A 19,419-nucleotide genomic window follows, 5' to 3' on the forward strand; every position below is an offset into this window, starting at 1 on the left:
TGTAAAGGATTTTCTACAGAGTCTACCAAGAGGCGGGAGGGAAACGGAAAACGAATATCACCGTCGCGAGTCTCCACTGGGGGGCGCCAACGAATCAAAGACGGGGCAATTTCGTAAAAGAGAAAAAAATCCCCTGCATTATAAAGCTCCAGAGAGCACCAGGTTAATAGCAGGTGTATCAGAGAGAGCAGGGCGCGCCCGCGCACATTTAGGCTGTTTCTTTAAACTACAGTTTTGCTAAAGATAGAATGGAGGCGGGGAGGCGAATTTCTATTTCCTGAGCATCATCCTGTCGCTTAAACATGTTTCAACACATAGGGTTACTTAGCCGGCAATATTAAGTGGTGGGATACAGAAGCAGCGGTTCACTGGCAGAAGCGAGCGCCTTTCCACGGCGGCGAAGACTTCGCTCTGGCCCCGCCAACACCACACACAGCTGCGCATGGAGAGAATTCAGCCTTGTGCCCTTCCTTAAGGACTCCTTTGTGAAAATAAACTCACCGCCTTCGTGTAGGAGAGCAGCACACGAGTAGGATCGTGCTAAATGTTCAGATGATCTCTCGGATATGCATAGGAGCTGCCCAGGCATTCTAGAGCTATATTCCAAATGGACTTAAAAAACACACACCAAAAGACCCCAAACACTGGTTAAGGCGGCCTTTCACGATTCTATAGCTACAGGGGGAATTATTCTTCTTTGTATTGCCCAAGAAACCGTTCTATAATAAGGGCTTTTCAGCCTCAGAAGCTCCCTTGTATTTCGGTAATGACTGGGGAAGGCACTGGCAAACCACCCCGTATTGAGTCTGCCATGAAAACGCTAGAGGGCGTCACCCCAAGGGTCAGACATGACTCGGTGCTTGCACAGGTAAAGATACCTTTACCTATTTACAGTACTGCCGTTTTTATAATCACTTCCCGGAAGACTATCCTATCAGCACCCCCCGTCCTCCCGTCAAGTCACGACTGACTTATGGTGACCCTGTATTATTTTAAAGGCAGGAGATGTTCAGAGATGGCTTGGCACCGCCTGGTTCTGCGTCACGACCCTGGCATTTCCTTCCCATCCAGACTAAAGTCAACCGTGGTTAGCTTCCGAAATCAGGCTACCCTGGGCTATCCAGGTCCGCCCCTCTCCTTCAAAAAGTCAAATTGGTCCCTGACATTCATTCAACAGCGTGGTATTCGGCCATAGGCGTATCAGCCAGCGGAGGCCGTGAAATAAACTTTCGAGGGCAATGACATTCCGACATGTAAATCGCGCGTCTTTGCTTCGGATTGTAGCAGATGCGGTGCTTCCGACTATGAAAGGTTAAGGCGGAGATAACGGCTACCGTATTAGCTTGGCAGCGGGAGATTGTTCCGAAAGGCGGTCGGCGCGAGTTGAATGCGTAATTAGATTTCAGGACCTCGGACAGCGGCACTCGATGTCGAAGGCGACCGCCGCTTTCCCGAGGATAAAGGGGGTGGGGGGACGGGGACGACCAGAAGCAGCTTGGGAGCAGAAAAGGGGGTAGTGATCCTTAACCCTTTCCAAGCCGCCAGTTTTCATGCTCCCCTCTGACGGAGCTGTTTGTCTCCCTGCTATTGGCAAGTCAGTGCGAGGAACCAAAGAGGTGCTAGACTTATAGACTGGAAACAGAGCAATTGACAGGTATTACGGCTCATCGGGGCATGCAGCACTGCTAAAGGAAGAACTGACACGAGTAAGAGCAAAAAGGCCACCCAAGCGGCACTAACCGGTCTTTCAGCACCTGAGATCTCCTCCCCAGCCACTTGCCAAAAAACGAAGCCTGGTGCTCACTAGATGCAGAATACGGACCTTGATTGCCTCAGCGAAGTTATACTTCACCCCCATTTTGCTGCTCTGTGCAGCTCCCTCTTAACCAGCACCGAGAACCACAAATTAAATTTATATGTGTTTATTTGACAAAGGCACCAACCTCTTGCTGGGGCAGTTTTAAGAAGGATCATACCCTCTGTAAACAAAATAAAACAGGCAGCTGGCAACAACTTTACAGTCTACCGAAACTTATTTCAGCATAAACTTTGCAAGCATCTTTCACAGTGGTGACCCACTGTGATTGCTTCATAAGCAACTATCTAACATAATTTGAAAAGGAAAAGGAAACAGATCTAGGCCCATCTCTGGGTAAGGAAAGAGGGGAATGTAAAGGGACAGGATGGTTAAGCAAGCACACCTTAGACACAGGGGTGATCAGATTCCTCAAGTAAGGACACAGTGAAGGAAATGTCCTCCAGATGGCGCTGCCTCTCAGCCTCAGATTCTGCACTCCTTTAAAGGCCCAGCATTTAATTACTATTACGAAACTTGAAAGAGGCTTCATGAAATGCAAGGGAGCTCTGTCCCAGAAAAGCTTATGCTGCACTAAATTGGGGTAGTCTGTAAGAAGCTCCTGAACTCCTGTTTCATGTTGCTGCTACAGACTATTAAAAGGCCATGTCTGGGATTCGAAAAAGCGATTCTTATTCTTGGAGAGATGCTTGGTGTCAGGGGGGAATGGATCAGATTTAGTTTGCGGATGCCCTGTAAAGATTTACCTGCTTTTCTTTTTTATTTGATGCAAGGCCCAGTACCCATTGTATACTTACGGCAGCCCCAGCAAGTGGCTTCATGGTAAGTGAGGAGCAGAGGTGGTTTGCCATTCCTTTCCTCTGTAGAGACATCTGCGGTGGTCTCCCTTCCAAGAATCGACCCTGCTCAGCTTCTGAGATCTGACAAAATTGGGCTATGCCAGTCTTTTCCAACTTTTGACCATTGAAATATGTTCCAGGCTTTGAGGTACCTGGAAGTGATATCAGATGCCCACACTTCCCTGCCACATTCCCCAGACCTTAGAGGGGTATTAGCCAGCAAAAGTTTAAATGGCTGGGTTGCCTGCCCTTCCAACCCTCCAGGCCCATCATTGGCCACTTTGGGAGGGGCTGGGTCAATCTACTCAAATAAAGGTCGAACTTTTAAAAATTAAAAAAAACTTTTTCTTTCTTCTTTGCTCAGGGTTGGAAATAGCAGGCATAAGCTGGGAGGACTTTCCCCAAGTCCCCATTGTGAAACCCCCCCTGCTGCATTCAGGGAACTTTGTGGTATGGCACGTTGCCACAGTACCCTGGGCTATACCATGCTGCCTTCTTTCTCACAGCACTCATTAAGTCAACATAAATACAGCATTAGCATTAGCTCCTCTCGCTTCTGGGGTGTGTGGCAGGGAGGTGTGGGTATAACCTCCATCCGGAGTACCTCTGTTTAACCACTCAATTATTGTAACCGGCAAAAGCCAGCAGCTTATGAATGCAGCCCAGAACAACTAACCTTGTTATTACCTACATCATAACATATGCTTCCCAGGGAGATAAAAAATGGTTTATAAAATTATTCAAAGAAAAGTTGAAAAAGCCAAGCTGATGATGGCAAAAGTTCTGTAATGTTTATTAAGGATGTGTCGGAGTCAAAACGAGTCCCGGATTATATAACTCGTTTTAGCATTGTAATTTGTCTTCTTTGGTGACTCTGAATATTTTGATTAGACTACTCATTTATGTAACAATGTGCATTTGAATTAATATATTTATACCTAATAGTACCACAATGGTTCCAATTCCAATCAATATTCGGGGATCAAGTGGTAACCAATTCCTAAATTAGGGGACATTAATTTAGGTATTGGTTACCACTTGATCCCCGAATATTGATTGGAATTAGAACCATTGTGATCCTTGAAAATTGTTAGGTATAAACATGTTATTTCAAATGCATGAGCACAGTCTGAAAGAGAGACCAACAAGAATTTCAGGGTATAAGCCAGTCTTTCTTAACCTTTTTACCATTGAGAAACCCCTGAAACGTTCTTCATGTTCTGAGAAACCCCAGAAGTGATATAAGCAGGCCACACCTCCGTGCCACACCCACAGAAGTCACATAGTGCCAGAAGTGACGCAACTCATAATTAGCTATTTTGGGAGGTAGGTCAACATAACCATGTGTGGTTATATCACAATTAATTTAAATTTTAAAATAATACATTAAACATTAATTCACTCACACCCAATTGGGAAACTCCACTGGGACCACCAAGAAACCCCAGAGTTTCACGTAACCCCTTTTGAGAAAGCCTGGTATAAGCTTTTGAGAGACAGATTTCACTTTGTCAGACCTAGAACAGTAGAAATGTAGATTGGAGTTCTTTTATCCTAGGCCCATTCCGCACATATAGGATAATGCACTTTCAATGTGCTTTGGCAGCTGGATTTTCCTATACGGTACAGGAAAATCTAAAGTGCATTGAAAGTGCATTATCTATTGTGTGCAAAATAGGCCCTAGTCAGAAGGTATGAGGGGTGTTGTAAAGAATCTGGAGAACCGGGTTTGATTTCTCACGCCTCCTCCACACGCAGCCAGCTGGACGACCTCAGACCAGTCACAGTTCTTGCAGAGTTCTCTCAGCCTCACCGGGCATCTATTGTAGCGAGAGGAAGGGTAGCCGATTGTAAGTCACTTTGAGACTCCTCCAGGTAGTAAAAAGCAGGGTACAAAAAAACAGCTCCTGTTTTTCTTGTAAAGGATGCAAAGCTAAAATATCGTAATCAGCTTGATTAGAGGAGAGGGGAAACAACAGGGTTTAAAAAGGACTCAGATCTACATTTCTACTCTACTCATGTCTGACAGAGCTTTGACTCTCAAAAGTTTATATCTGGAAACTCTTGTTGGTCTCTAAGTTACTCAAAACTATTTTTAATTGAATAGATCAAGGCCTTTAATTCAATGTACTTGTTTGGCTGTCTGTTTTGTAACACGGTGCCTCCTTTGAACTCTTGGGATGTCTGAATTAAATTTGGTATTGCTCGTTACACTTTTCTTATGAACCGTAGGACTGTGAAGAAAGGTGTGAGAAAGGTGTAGCTCATATTCATTCTCTGGAAAAATGGAAAATAATATATGCACAATATACAGCCCCTCAACACACACCCCTGTTCCTCTAAGAAGCTTAGTTCACTGTGAGACTGAGCAGGATGTGAGAATTACATAATGCTTTTCCTCTATGAATCCTTCAATCCTTTCTCCTAAAGAGATGTGATGCTCACAGGTCCTATTTTTATTATATCATTGGGGATGGGCGGAGATGCCATTCAAGTTAAGTCAGTAATTTAGGTTTCTGCTTTTTAGCCCACATTGCAACATCTTGAGATCACAGCAATCGCTGATCCATGGAGAAGAAAAAAGCATGAAGTAAGCTTTCCTTCGCAAAACAGGGACCTTGAGTAACCATCAAGTGGAAGAAAGCTATCAGGGTACATTGGGAGCTACAAACAGACTTCCTATTTTCTAGAATTGTTGGGCTTGATGCGTTTGCACACCAAAAGGGGACAAAATAGAAGCAAAGCCCTGCTAGATCAAAAAAAAAAGAAAGAAAGAAATCTACAATTGAGGAACCAATCTTCTCAAGATCCCTGGCCCCTGAGAAGTTAAGCTGGCCTCAAGCACAGCCAGGGGTTTCTCAGCCCAGGCCCTGGCCTGGTGGGACGCTCTCCCGAGTGAGATCAGGGCCCTTGAAGGACTTAAATAGTTCCACAGGGCCTGTAAGGTGAAGTTTTTCCACCGGGCCTGAGGCTGCACAAACAAAAGACAAACATCCCTATACCATCCAGCATTTTACCCACAATGCACTTTGTCCTACCCCTCTGTCCTACCGAAGAGAAGGCAGTGAGTTTCCCTGACTGTTTTTAATGTAAATCAAGTTGTTTTAAAATGCTTTCAATTATTGTTTTATTTGTGATATATATATGTTGTGAGCCATACTGAGCCTTCAAGGAAGGGTGGCATAAACACTGGAAAATAAACAAGTATGGAAGGGAAGACCCAAGATTTATTATCTACCTGTACTGCTGCCTCAAAACAAGGGTGTTGGGCTTTCACAAGCAGGGAAGGATGATTCCACATCCTTGGATGTAGAGGACCACCGGGGGGGGGGTATCTAATTCATGAAGAATATATTTATCCATGCAGAAATACTAAGGAAGAAATTGTTATTTCCTTAACAGCTATAAATAATAAAGTAAATGGAAAAACGGCTGTAGAGTTGGAAAATGTATAACGCCTTTCCCAGTATGTTCTCCGGAGGGCACCATGCTTTACAGACATCAATTTGCTGGATCCCTGGTCCCAAGGATGGGCGCCTTGCTCCAACCTGTTGGAATTAACCATCTGTTGAGATCCGGGTCTTGACAGAGCTGCCAAAGTTCCATAGGGCCTGCAAAGTTCCACCAGGCCTATGATTGAGACCAGGGCAGCCTGGAGTTTTGTGGGCCTCCCTCCACTTCCTCCTTCTTGGCTCCCCCTATGTGATGTCATCTCCCACCTGGGGTAGCTGGCGGAGGACAGGAAGGGGGTGGAGCACGGGGCTTTTGAATTGTATTTTATTGCGAGTTTATTACTGTAACGGATTGTATTGAATGTTTTCCTGTTGTGAGCCCATATGGGGAGGTCAATATAGACATTTAATAAAAATGAGGGGGATGCCATAGCTGGAGCTTTATTATTATTTATAAAAATGAAATATTTGCCAACTAGGACTGTCATCTCCTAACAATGCCACCAGGATCACAAGATATTTTCTCAGGCTCCTGCATTCCATGCTGAGCTTCAAGCCCTATAATATTAAAACAGGCCTTTTCAAGATCCAAGCATCTGCAAGCTCTGACGTAGCAGCAAGGGAAAGAACAAAAGGCCACTTTAAGAATCGTTTCCCCAGAGCTGACAGCAAGTTCTCTTATGGCTTGCAGATGAACACATGCTTGTCCTACCCACCCCCACCCCCAAAATGAGGAACATATTCTTAAGACAGCAGCAAAAAAAAGGCTTGTAGCTGGTATTTTCTTACCCTTTTCTCACCCTTCTGCTCAGGAAAGGTCAGCTGGTGATTTTTTAATATCTGTTCTTCGGCACTTTGGAGGTGCTTACTGGGATCACAGAGTTCATGTACCTATAAGTAGAAGTCTTCGTAGCTTTATACCTGTCACTACTACAAAATGCTTATACATTTTAAAGAAAAATTGGTTTTTATACCCTGCTTTTCCCCTTCCCACAGCAGACACCCTGTGAGGTAGGTGGGGTTGAGAGAGCTCTGAGAGAACTGTGACAGGTCCAAGAGCTCCCAGCTGGCTACAAGTAGAATGGGAAATAAGATCAGGAAAAGAACAGATCAAACTTCCTCAGCCAGGGTTTTGTGAAACCCTGGGGGTCTCTTGACAGTCCTGGAAGAGTTTCTTGAATGAATGGAAGTTAATGTTTATATACCGTATTTGCCGGCGTATAAGACGACCCCCCAACATTTCCACTCAAAATACAGTACTATGGGCCACTATGGGCAGCTATGTCTATCCCAACTGGAGTGCACCCGGCGTATAGGACGACCCCCCCCCCCACTTGGAGGTATGTTTTTCAGGGGGAAAAAGTAGTGTTATATGCCAGCAAATACTGTATTTTAAAAATGTGTTAAACTGTTATTGGGCAATATGACCATATAAGGTCATGTCATTCTGCCCACTCACCCCAAATGGCCAACAATGGGCCTTGAGGGAGTGGGAAGAGGAGGGGCTCTAGGTGGGCATGTACACAGCAATGCCTCCCAACCGTATTCTGCATGATTGCACCAGTTCTGGGGTTTCTCAAAGCCTGAGGAATGTTTCAGGAGATTCTCAACAGTAAAGAAGTCGAGAAAGGCTGAAAAATATCCACTTCAAATCTCTTGAAGAAATTGTATTAACCAAGTGAAAAAAAGAAAAGAAAAGGAAGTACAGGTGATGCACAAAGGCATTGCAATGGTTTATAGGGGGGCTGGAGTAACCTACACTTGTATGGTGCTACAGAGAGAGCATCCCAACATGGAGATGGAAGGAGATACAAATTGTGCCTGACATTATCTGTACCAGATGCCCATTAACAGATACATATCTTCAGTGTCCTCTCAGCAGACCCTTGGTAAATCTTGCAGATAAAAAACAAAAGTTGTGTTAGCAGAATTCTATTGTCTTTGTTGAGCATATGCTCAGAAATTCCCTTCATTTGCTTTAACAAAGACCTTATTTAAGGGTGTGTCTAAGTTACATGTATATAAAGTACTGACAAACCAAGACTGTCTAACCACAACCCCCCAAGGCTGTGGTTCTCAACCTTCCTAACGTCGCGACCCTCCTCATGTTGTGGTGACCCCCCAACCATAAAATTATGCAAGTGTTCTTTCACAGAAATTAAACCCAAACTGACCAATGGCTTGAAGATCATTTTTGTAAATAAGATTGTATATAAATTGGTTTTTTTTTCTGGGGTTTCTCAGTTCAGATCTGCCTCTTGTTCCACCAAGCTGCGCTGCCACCTGAAGCACCTGGCAGGACACTGCACTGCACTGGAGGCACTGCTGGAGTGGCTGGCGGCCGAGTGTGGGCACCTGCAGGTGGAACTGCAACAGTGGCAGCACCCCCCCCTGGCTAAGCTGCTCGCCCTGCTGCAACCCCTGTGAAAGGGTCATTTGACCCCCAAAGGGGTCCCAACCCCCCAGGTTGAGAACCACTGCTAACGTTTCCAAGGTAAGAGACTAAAAAGGATAGTTTGCAATTGCCTTCCTTTGCATCGCCACCCTGGACGTCCTTGGTGGTTTCCTATCCAAATACTAAGCAAGGCAGACTCAGCTTTTGAACTGATGAGATTGGGCCCCCCCCCCAGAACCAGGTGAGAGCTTCATCCAGTCAATTAATTGCTACCACTGTCTGCTGGTACTGAGATTCCACTCCATAGAAGATTAGATGGAAAGCTTGCAAGATACCTAGGTTAGCCCTTCAGCCACTTTTGTGAAATCCTGCATGATATACACAGACCAGATTGGATGTTGGATTTAGAGGGAGAAGGCAGAAATTGCCTTCTGTGAACTGTTGCCAGTTGAACATCTTCAGTTGTCCATCCCACCTATTGTTTGGTCTACAGAGAGCCTGGCTCCTGTGATTTGTAATCACCCACCTGTGCAGTCCCAAAGGACATGAGCAGAGTGGCACCTATTTTGCTCTCTGGCACTCGTGCAGCTGGGAGATACCATTCTAGGAGAGTGGGGACACGTGCGTCTTGACACTTTCTGATTGAGGTCGACAAGTTCCTGAACATGTGATAGCACAGTAGACATTGAGAGAACAAGCTACTAATAAGAAATTCTGTCTGCTCATATTCATGTCAGCCAGTGTGGCGGAGTAGCTGGAGAGTAAGACTAGGATCTAGAATTTTATGTTAATTTTTACACATCTTATGTTATTATTAGTCATCTATAAGTACAGAAAAGGTCTTGTTCATGGGACCTGTGGGATTTTTGTTTCTTCTGTCTGTGAGGTATTTTAACGTGAGCTTTCTACAACCTCCTGAGGATAAGCAAGGAAAATATATTGTCCTTTCCTGACTACCCCATGGTACGATCAGCATAGAGCACAAGAGAGGTTTGTCCCACCCTTCAGAGTCCGTTTTAAGTCAATTGATATTACAGGGATGTAACTGTTCAGGATGTCACAATTTGTATGTGGCCCAACCCATATCCTCAGACAGTCCTCTTTGCTCCACTTGGGAGATTGCAAATGTGTCCCCTGATTGATTAGAAGGGAGATGACTGGACAAGATATGGGCGGAAGGAACCAATCCCTCATTACCCATTAAGGACTGGGACTGTGTACATCAGGTTGCTGTATGTTGAAAATGACTGGACAGCATATAACACACAAGACCTTGTGCATGATCGGAGAAGACGGGGGGGGGGAACAAGACTTGGTGGTGGTCTCCTGGGAGCTGTCCTATGAAATGGACTGGGCCCTCATTCTGTCTGTTAACCAGTTTTATTCATTATTACAGGAGAGCCACTTGCCTCCACAAATTTGAATCCCTGAGTCTCATTATTTCCTAAATAGGGTTCCAACTGTCTAGAAAAGTTCTTCCTAATTAACTTGGGATTCTTTTGTCATGCAAACCACATGCTTATATATAGCTCCATACTCACAACCAAAGTGAAAACCAAATTAGTAAAAAGGCAAGACAACCAATACCTGGACTTTGAACTCTGTTACGATGCCATTCCGCAGGCTAACGTTAGAATTCTGCTCTAGCAGTCGCCCAACTAAAACCAGCAATTTTTAAAAAGGTCTCTAACGGAATACAAAAATTCATATGATCAAGCAACAAAGATAATTTATTGAATAAATCTGTATCACTCTGCATATGAATCAAACAATTATTCCAAAGGGGAAAAAAGTATACTGTATTTGCTTATACATTCTACAGGAGGCACCATCTGGGAAAGAGACTTTTCAGTAAAAGTGTTAATGCCTCTTGAAAGGTGATGCCAGGTGTTTTTTGTTAAGTGCCGGTAATATAAAATAACAGCTGTTCAATTAACTGATTAACAGTACAGTCCTAAACAGAGGTGCTTAGTCCACTAAAGCCAATGCCCACCCCCATCCCCCGCCAATCTATTTATTTATTTAATACCATCTCCAGTCTAGGTAGCCGGTGGAGGGAGTGGAGAAGTTTGGGTGGCTTTTTTAATCTGTGTTTTATTACTGCGTTTTAATTATTGTATTTTATTGCATATGTGCTTTTACTGTTGTGAACTTCCTTGAACCTATTGTTCGGAGGGGGCGATATACAAATAAATAAATAATGGTCTTGGAAGGATGCAATTCTGCTTAGGATTGCACTGCCAACAATCAACTAAATCGTTCCAGCCTACTCGTCAATCAAATGTAACCTTGTCAATGGGCAACCCAAACCACTCCTGACCGCCCCCCCTCCCCTATCCCGTAACCACATCTGACCTCACAGCTAGCTAGTCTCAAAATATCCAGGCTCTCAAAATCATCAAAACTTACCCCATGAATCAAGTCTACATAATTAATAAAACATACCACAGTGGTTTTTTAAAAAAAATCTCCCCTGCTGCTCAAATTAGAATTTATCTCTGGAGTTATGTCTCCAGTCAACAAGTCTGCAGGCTGCTGAAAACTGCCAAACAGACGTCCCGGAACAATGAGGCAATGTTAAGTAGGGAAAGAAAATACCATAAAAGGAAATTTCGAAATGTGCACAATAAAATCAGCTGGTTTAATAGCAAGATTTTTTTGATTATTCTTAAAAAAAGATGCACTCCTTCCTGGCACTCCCAAATTCCTAAGTATCGGACTCCTCAGAGCTTGCTTCGGTTTCGGTCCCGCTGTCTTCCGTATCGCTAGTTTCCTCATCGCTCTCCTCTGTGCTCTCTTCATCAGTTCCTTCACCGTCAGCCTCCTGTATACTTTCTAACATGGAAACGGAGAGAACGCGTGGATCACTCAAGTTGGGAGTGGCTTCCTAGCCTCCAGAGTCCATCACCCGCCACACCCTCCCTCTTTCCTGCCCAGGTACCAGCTGCACCCAGACTGCCCATTGTTCGCCCCTCAGATCTAGAAGGTTCCCAGATCTGAGGGGAAAAGCGACAGGCATGGGATTGTCCGTGAGTTTTTCCTTCAGCAGTGGGAAGATACGTGGAGGGGCTGACCTCCTGCCACTAGTTCTGAAACCAGCGGCCTTAATCACCTATAGACTAACTGCTTACATGTTTACAGCAGACTTATTTAATACCCAGGTTATTTGTAATTTCTGTATGTGTTTGTTTGTCAGAGATATTTAGTCTCATAGTTTCCTCTGACCACACGGTGCTTTTAAATCTTGGGTTTATTAGGTTGCTTTTGCTGCATGTCTTGAGTCCAGAAGCACCATAAAGGCTAAGGAAATTTATTCCAGCATAAGCTTTCATGACCAAGTGGCACTCTAACTCACAAAATGCTTATGTCAGAATAAATTTAAGATGCCACTAAACTGCTTTATTTAGTCAGATTTGAGCAGGTTTTCATTACATATTGAATAAGCGCTGGTTTTTATACCTCACTTTTCACTACCCAAAGGAGTCTCAAAGTGGCATACAATTGCTTTTCCTTCCTCTCTCCCCACAACAGGCACCCTGGTGTGAACTCTAACATAATTGCTCTGTGAGAACAGCCCCAAGAGAACTGTGACTGGTCCAAAGTCACCTGGCTGGCTGCATATGGAGAAGTGGTGGAATCAAACCCGGTTCTCCAGATTAGAGGAAACTGGCAGATCTTTTAACTATGCCACCATGCTGGCTCTCTCAATGTGAAAAAGCAGGGTATAAATGAAGTTAATAAATATAGCTAAAGATGGAAGGAAGATAAAAAGTAGCTTGTTGAGTGACTGAGAAGCAGAGAAAGACAAGGAAAGGAAAAAGGACGTGGTGGTTACCAGGAAGAGAGAAGATACCTGTTTTATTTAGTTGGATTTTAGCAGTTTCTCATTACGTAGGAGTCCCAATGCGGCTTACAAACACCTTTCTCTCTTCCCTGTGAGATAGGTGCATCCAAGAGAGCTCTGACAGATCTACTCAGCAAGAACAACCCTAAGAGGATTGTGACTAGTCTGAGGCCACCTAGCTGGCTACACGTGGAGGAGGAGTGGGGATTCGAGTCTGCTGCTACACTATGTTGGCCGGACTGAACCCTTGGCGGGACCTCCTTTCGTCACTGTCCAGTGGCGCTGCCATCCTGCTCATCTCATCCCAGAGAGTCGCACCGCGATGGGCTACACAAGGCAGCATAGGGGAGGCAGCGCCGCATATGGAGTTGCTGAAGCACTGCGTAGTTTGCTCAACCAAAGTCAGTTCCTGTGGGCACTACACCCAACAAGGCTGAGCTCGTTCTGTGAAGCCACCCGTTCACATAAAAACGGCACAGCAGGAATCAAAACTTATAGACCCTTCTCACTGCTGTGCGACGGTCTTCTGGAAATCATGCTGTCGTTTTTAAATCTGTTTTATTCCTATCCATCCTGAGTCACAAGGGGAAACTCATCTAGCTTTCCTCTCACAGCAACAGCCAGTTTTGACTGTGAAAAGGTCTGGGAAAATTCCAGCATTTTATTGACTGAGCATTTGCAATTTTTATGGTAGTGCTTGAAATATTTCTTCATCTCTGCACAGAGCAGCTATCTAAATCTTTGGAACTGTTGCCTAGAATCAGCAATACTATCTTCCAGGACTGGCTGGGGGAAAAAAAGAAGAAGATATATAGTCCAAGACTGCCAATCCTTCTTTAACAACAGCCTTTGGATCACCATAATGGCAAATGCTAGTCGACCCCAGGAAGCTGTTTCATACATGCAGATGCACTGGCGCTCACTATGGTAAACGTATCGTGTGTCAAGTCGAGATGCATGACTCCAAACATACAGCACATGCGACCCCGAGGAGCAATGACTAGTTGTGGCACCTTGACACATGTATGCTATGTGCACTCAAGTGTTAGTGGATCTCCTCACACTTTATTTGCTTCAGAATATGCATCACTTCTATAATGGCATACCAGGGCTGACTCTGCACTTACTTTGTTTATTCCGTTGGGGATCCTGCTGAATTCACATTCATTTGAACTCCCCCCCCCCAATTGAAACAGAAAGTGTTCTGCACGTGATTAGGGAAGCTCAGAAGGAGGAGAGCCAAGTGTAGCAGGAGCCTCTTTCTTTTATTGAAGGGGGGGGAGAGGACTGGAGACAGCAGAGGAGGGGGAATAAATCCAAGAGGAAAATCTCTACTGAGAGAAGTTAGGGCTTCTGGAACTTCTGCTGAGAGAGGGGAAGCCTTGCAACCTAGGAACTAGGAACTGACACCCTGGCTGATCAGGGCTTTTCTATAGTGTTGGAGGCTCGGCAGCAAGTTATTTCGGGAAAAGCAGACAGCTGCACGCTTACTCATGCCAATTTTTCAAATATTGAGGGTTATATCCAGTCCAGGATATCGCGGGAGAAAGGTAGGGTCACTCCGGATCAATCATGCCTGTTGCAGAGGGAAAATTTAAATTGCCCAAAATCAAAATGGAAATCACATTCTGTGTAGACGGCAGGGATTGAATTGACCTGACCTGGGATTGGAATAAAAGCTCCGTACAGATTCAGCCCAGGTTTGGCCCATAAATTGTGACGCAGATCACAGCCTCTCCTCCACTATCACTGATTCTGAAACAAAGTTACACTTTCCATTTTTTACTACCTTGAAAGTCAACTGTCTACAGTCAGGAATACTGCTTGGCAACAGTAAGGAGAAAAACCACATTTGCTTTCAACATAAAATAATGCCACCGAATCACCAGTCATCAACCTTAAAGCACTAAAGCATGATGGGAAGAAGGCCTTGATCATCTGTTTTGCAGATATAATTGTTCTTTTGCCATTAGAAAGCATGTTTATAATGCAGTAGTTACCTCCCCACTCCCTTAAACTTACCTAATTGTAGTTTTCTTTCAATAAGTGGAAGAAACTGCTTGGCTTCAGGATTTTGAGGTTCATATATAAGAACTGGAATTTGACAAGGAGGAGGATTAAAGTTCAAATGCTGACGTGGAAAACTGACCCCTCCCCCTACCTGGGCAAGCTCCAGTTCTATTTCATGTAGATTTTGGGAGGAATTCTAAATTGTTCTAACTTGGAAGTAAATTCCAATTTTATCCATAATACATATTCAAAAAGAAAGTTACTAGCATTACAGTTCTTGCAGCCACATAAACAGCAGGTAGAAAGACAGAAATGATTTACAATATGAACCATTTCCTAATTCATAAATTAGAAAACGGAGGCACAGAGAAACAACACAAACCAGGTAAGTGATAAGCATACTTACTCATTTGACAAAGTTTTTTGGCAAGACTGTATTCTCGCTCCATTATTGCTTTCAGAAACTGTGGAGCACAATATATTTTAAAACAAACAGGTTAGTGCCAATATCCCCCTCAAACCTAGATATGCAGTTTTTAACAACATTTGAAGCAAAATAACTGTGCTATCTTTTTTACTATATGGTAATTGGTTGGTTTTTGTGCCATCTGGTAACTATGCATTGGGATTGGAAACATTTGTTCAAAATATATCAGTTTGACAGCAGGCTTTTTGTAAATAATGATGTCACATTAAAAGGGATTTTCTACAGTTGGCGGTTCTGTATTATATAATGTTGAGTTAGTCCTTCCATGGATATCTCTGTATATTTACTACTCATGCTTAGGCAACTAAATCAGGCGTTGAGGCTGGGGGCGGGGGGTGCCTGGAGTTACAAACCTCGGGTTCCACCCAATGCTAAGCATCATTGCTTGGTGTGGTAGATCTGAAGCCTTGAGTGATATCAGCGGATGAATGCAGTTGTAGGTGGACAGAGCTGACTGTGTCAAATATTCAGACAGGCATAAGAGGAATGCTATAAAGTATCTGTGCAGTAGACTGAAGACCCACCTTGGGTCCTAAGAGAAAGGAAGGCCTGGAAATATTTTAGATAATAAACCCTTAAAATAATGTGGTTTGCTCCGGCCGTGCTATTAGTTAACACTATTCCACCATTGGGGTTAATACTGTAATTGCTGTAGGTATTTGGATTTGAAACTGTAGGGGTTTTATGGGTTATATTGTTTTACATTATATTCTGTAAGCTGCCTCGAGATCACTTTGTCAAGAGAGGCGGGATATAAATTAAATAATAAATAAACTACCGCTGCATTACTGCATTCTCACAGTTTTCTTTTTTCTTGTTTGACTTTCCAGCTTCAACAGGCTCCTCATTCCACAGCTAGGGCAGCCAGATGCCCTGGGCCCACTATGCACACATTGGATAATGCACATCAGTGTGCTTTTGAGGCTGGATTTTTCAGTGCGGAACAGGATAATCTACTTCTAAAGTATGCTGGAAGTGCATTGCATAACGGGCTCAGGAAATGGCTCCGTGCAAAGCTGACTGAAATCACACATGGATTTAGGAAGGCTGAAACGAAACTGTAAACCAGGGGTAGTCAAACTGCAGCCCTCCAGATGTCCATGGACTACAATTCCCAGAAGCCCCTGCCAGCGAATGCTGGCAGGGGCTTCTGGGAATTGTAGTCCATGGACATCTGGAGGGCCGCAGTTTGACTACCCCTGCTGTAAACCAACCGGCCTACATGGTCAACTGAATTGGAGCACGAGGGCTTACAAAAACGCCTGTCCTTCTACATTGGACACCTGCTATTCACACACTTAAGAGCTTTCAAGTTTTGCACCTGCACACATGGATACCGGGAGAAAAGCTGAAAGAGCATGTTTGAAAGGAATTAAGCCAGACATCTGAAGGCTGGCTGAAAGAACTTCAGAAGTGGTGAAATAGCACCTGAGGCTGCCTAGAGGATATCCCATTTGTGAAGTAGGACTAAGGCATACTGTTGTTCAGTGGAAGTAGTATGACTCTGGAAAGGTACAAGGAGATTCATAATATCCCATCCCAGACTAAAAAAGATACAGGCTAGGCAGACTAGCTCAGAAAAGAACAGGTCCTCAGACGAAGGGCAAGAAAAAGATCCCCCACACTGCAAGGCTCAGATGGGCATGTGAAAAAACATTCTAAGCATCTCCTGATGCTTTGATTATGCCCTTCTCGCTTTTCCCTCTTTTCTCTGTGCACAGCTTGGAAGCTCTCAAAATAATTAAGACAGAATAATGGATCAAAACACTCCGGAATGAGCACACCTCAAGCTTCAGATCAATACTCTGATTTGATTCAAGATGTACTGAGGCCAAAAAGTGTTGCGATTTTATTTTTTTATTACAAAATCAAAGTTGGAATACTAATTTCCACCCCACGTGGACTTCCTAGATATCACTTGTCTTAATACAACTTTAGGAGCACACAGTTTATGCACAATCTGATACAAAAAGTGGAAATCTGGCTGCGATTTTCCCTAGGGAAAAAATCAGAAGTTTTAAATCCGAACCCGAGCCAGTTTGGTGTGGTGGTTAGGAGTGCGGACTTCTAATCTGGCGAGCCGGGTTCGATTCTGCGCTCCCCCACATGCAATCAGCTGGGTGACCTTGGGCTCACCACAGCCCTGATAAAACTGTTCTGACCCAGCAGGAATATCAGCCTCTCTCAGCCTCACCTCCCTCACAAGGTGTCTGTTCTGGGGAGAGGGAAGGTGACAGTAAGCCGCTTTAAGACTCCTTCGGGTAGAGAAAAGCGGCATATAGAAATCAACTCTTCTTCTTCTTCTAAATGGCATCGCATATTCATTACCTATTCCCCTTTAGATGCATTATTATTGAATTAACTGGAATGAGTATGTTATTTGACACAATGAACACATAAGGGTAAATGACCCACAAATGTTTAGTACTTGGTACACAATGTTGAACATTACTATTCTAAGGCTTATTTCAGACATCTCACAAAACTGTGATTTACTTTAACGACAGTTAGCTTGCAAAACTGGGCTTGGCACATTTCTGTGTGCCAAGACAATACTGACTTCATGTCCTTTTCTCCGCTATCTAGAAAAAGGTCCTCAAGAAAGTACACACCAGAATTAAACCAGGATCTTCCCATTCCGATAGTTTCAGATTCTGGCTTCACAGGCCCCAATTAACCCCAGTTAACAGAGTGGCCCAAATTCAGACAACCACCGTAAGTTAGTTCAGTGAAGCCATTGTTTTGCACAAGAGAGCAAGTTATTTCAAACAGTTTATTCCTACTACAACTTATCTTTAGGATACTTGGTTGCAAATGCAAGAAAAGTGAATTATTCCTGCCCTATTACTTTAGCCAGTTATTTAACAAATCCTAAACAGAGTCACTTAGATGGATGTCACTCGGCTTAGCGCTGCACTGTAACGCTTGCTCTAAAATTAGCCCAATTTCCAAGTCAATAGCCAAGCAAGTCCTGAAATTAATATGGAAGCAACACTGTTCTCTCTACAGTTGCTGTCGTTCTTATCAGCACAGTTGCATTCATCTTCATCAATAATTAGGATCATTATTTTTCAGTAGATAGCTCCATGCTTCTGATCAGCCACTGTGCTAGAAAGCCATTAAGTTGGTGACGGCAGATTCAATAAGGAGCACGTTGAACAAAATAGTTGGATGAGTTTGATGGAGCCAGCGTAGTGCAGTGGTTAAAAGTGGTAGCCTCTAATCTGGCGAGCCAGGTTTGACTCCCCGCTCCTCCACGTGCAGCCAGCTGGGTGACCTTGGGCTAGACACAGTTCTGATAAAGCTATTATCACAGCAGTCCTGTCAGAGCTCTCTCAGCCTCAGATTTATGTTACAGATTTATTGAAGACATTTATACCCTGCCCTTTCCCTAAGGCAGCTTAAAAACACGCGGAACCATATAATTATATAATTTAAGGAGTGGATCCTGTGATCTGCCCACAGAAAGCAGTGATGGTTACAGATCCTTCCCATATTCTACTTCCCCCAAGGCAGTGCTTTTGACCCCAGGGAACTGAATCCTATTATGTAGCATGACAGGAAATTAAAACACTACACTCAAAGATATTGTGACACCATATGTTAGCTTTGTTGCTTCAACAAAGCACTGCTCAGCAAACCTACATGTCATTTTTGACCGCTACTGTGCTTTATAAACATGTATCATATGATCCACAGGCACTTCTCTTCCAGCTAGTATATGTATTAATGGCAGCACTAGAAATGTAAAAGGCAAAGTCCAACATTCCAGCAATAAGAAACAAGTTTTCCATGTGGCTGCTTCCAAGGCGTGTACGTGTGGGGGTTGGGGGGTGGGGTTACATCATTCCCACTCCTGTAGGTGCTGGCTATCGCTTAGTTGCTAACAACTATGGAAATTCCTGAAAAGCCTACCAGTGTTTTAATTTGGAAATTGCTGCTTTGCTTCAATCTAAATGTAAGGCTTATTACGGCTAACAAAATTTGGTTTAGCTTTGAAAAATCCTCAGTTCAGTACACTTACGTAATTATCTAACAATAATAATAATGTAGGGATTGCTTGGTGGTAACAAACTGTTGTCTTGAAAACAACCGGAGCTTTACATGACTTCAAGAATTATTAATTTCCGCCCTTCTTTATCTGGAATAAATTGCAGTTCTAGAATAGACAACATTTAACTTTCCATAGCAATTATTGGACATTTGTGTTCATCAGCATTTATGGATGTGTTGTGTTAAATATCTAGGTTATTTCAATTAGTTTCATAAATTAAGAATCAAATAGAGGCAGTAAATATATGATTCAGTTGAATATCATTTGATATGTGCCCACTTTTCAGAACAAGATCCATTTAGATAGAAGACTTGCTTCATTTGGGATTATGCTTTAGTCGCCAAATGTGCATAAAACACACACTTTAGAATTTTTATTAAGACAAATTGTGTCTAAAACCCCTCTATGGCAAAACGGTAACACTCTGATTTTATGAGCAAAATGGTTTTTGTCAAAACACATTTCGAATTGCACTTAAATCCGGGGTGTTACGTATTGATTGGTGCCTGTAATACGTTCATT

At 43.5% G+C, this 19,419-nt stretch overlaps 1 protein-coding gene across 10 annotated transcripts in view; it reads right to left on the reverse strand.

The window, feature by feature from the left end:
- Positions 1–10,214: 10,214 nt before the first annotated feature.
- Positions 10,215–19,419, reverse strand: part of ERICH2 (glutamate rich 2) — a 33,598-nt gene continuing 24,393 nt past the window's right edge. For 9 of the 10 annotated variants that reach the window (XM_077319749.1, XM_077319745.1, XM_077319748.1 and 6 more), the window contains 3 exons: positions 14,763–14,820; positions 14,369–14,440; positions 10,215–11,337 (listed from right to left, as the gene is read on the reverse strand). In XM_077319749.1, the coding sequence (XP_077175864.1) occupies positions 11,210–11,337; positions 14,369–14,440; positions 14,763–14,820 (258 nt within the window). In that variant the 3' untranslated portion in view covers positions 10,215–11,209. The remainder of the gene's footprint in view (positions 11,338–14,368; positions 14,441–14,762; positions 14,821–19,419) is intronic. The other variant, XM_077319747.1, reaches the window with a different exon arrangement.

Source organism: Paroedura picta, chromosome 2, assembly GCF_049243985.1.
Source record: "Paroedura picta isolate Pp20150507F chromosome 2, Ppicta_v3.0, whole genome shotgun sequence".
NCBI lineage: Eukaryota > Metazoa > Chordata > Lepidosauria > Squamata > Gekkonidae > Paroedura > Paroedura picta.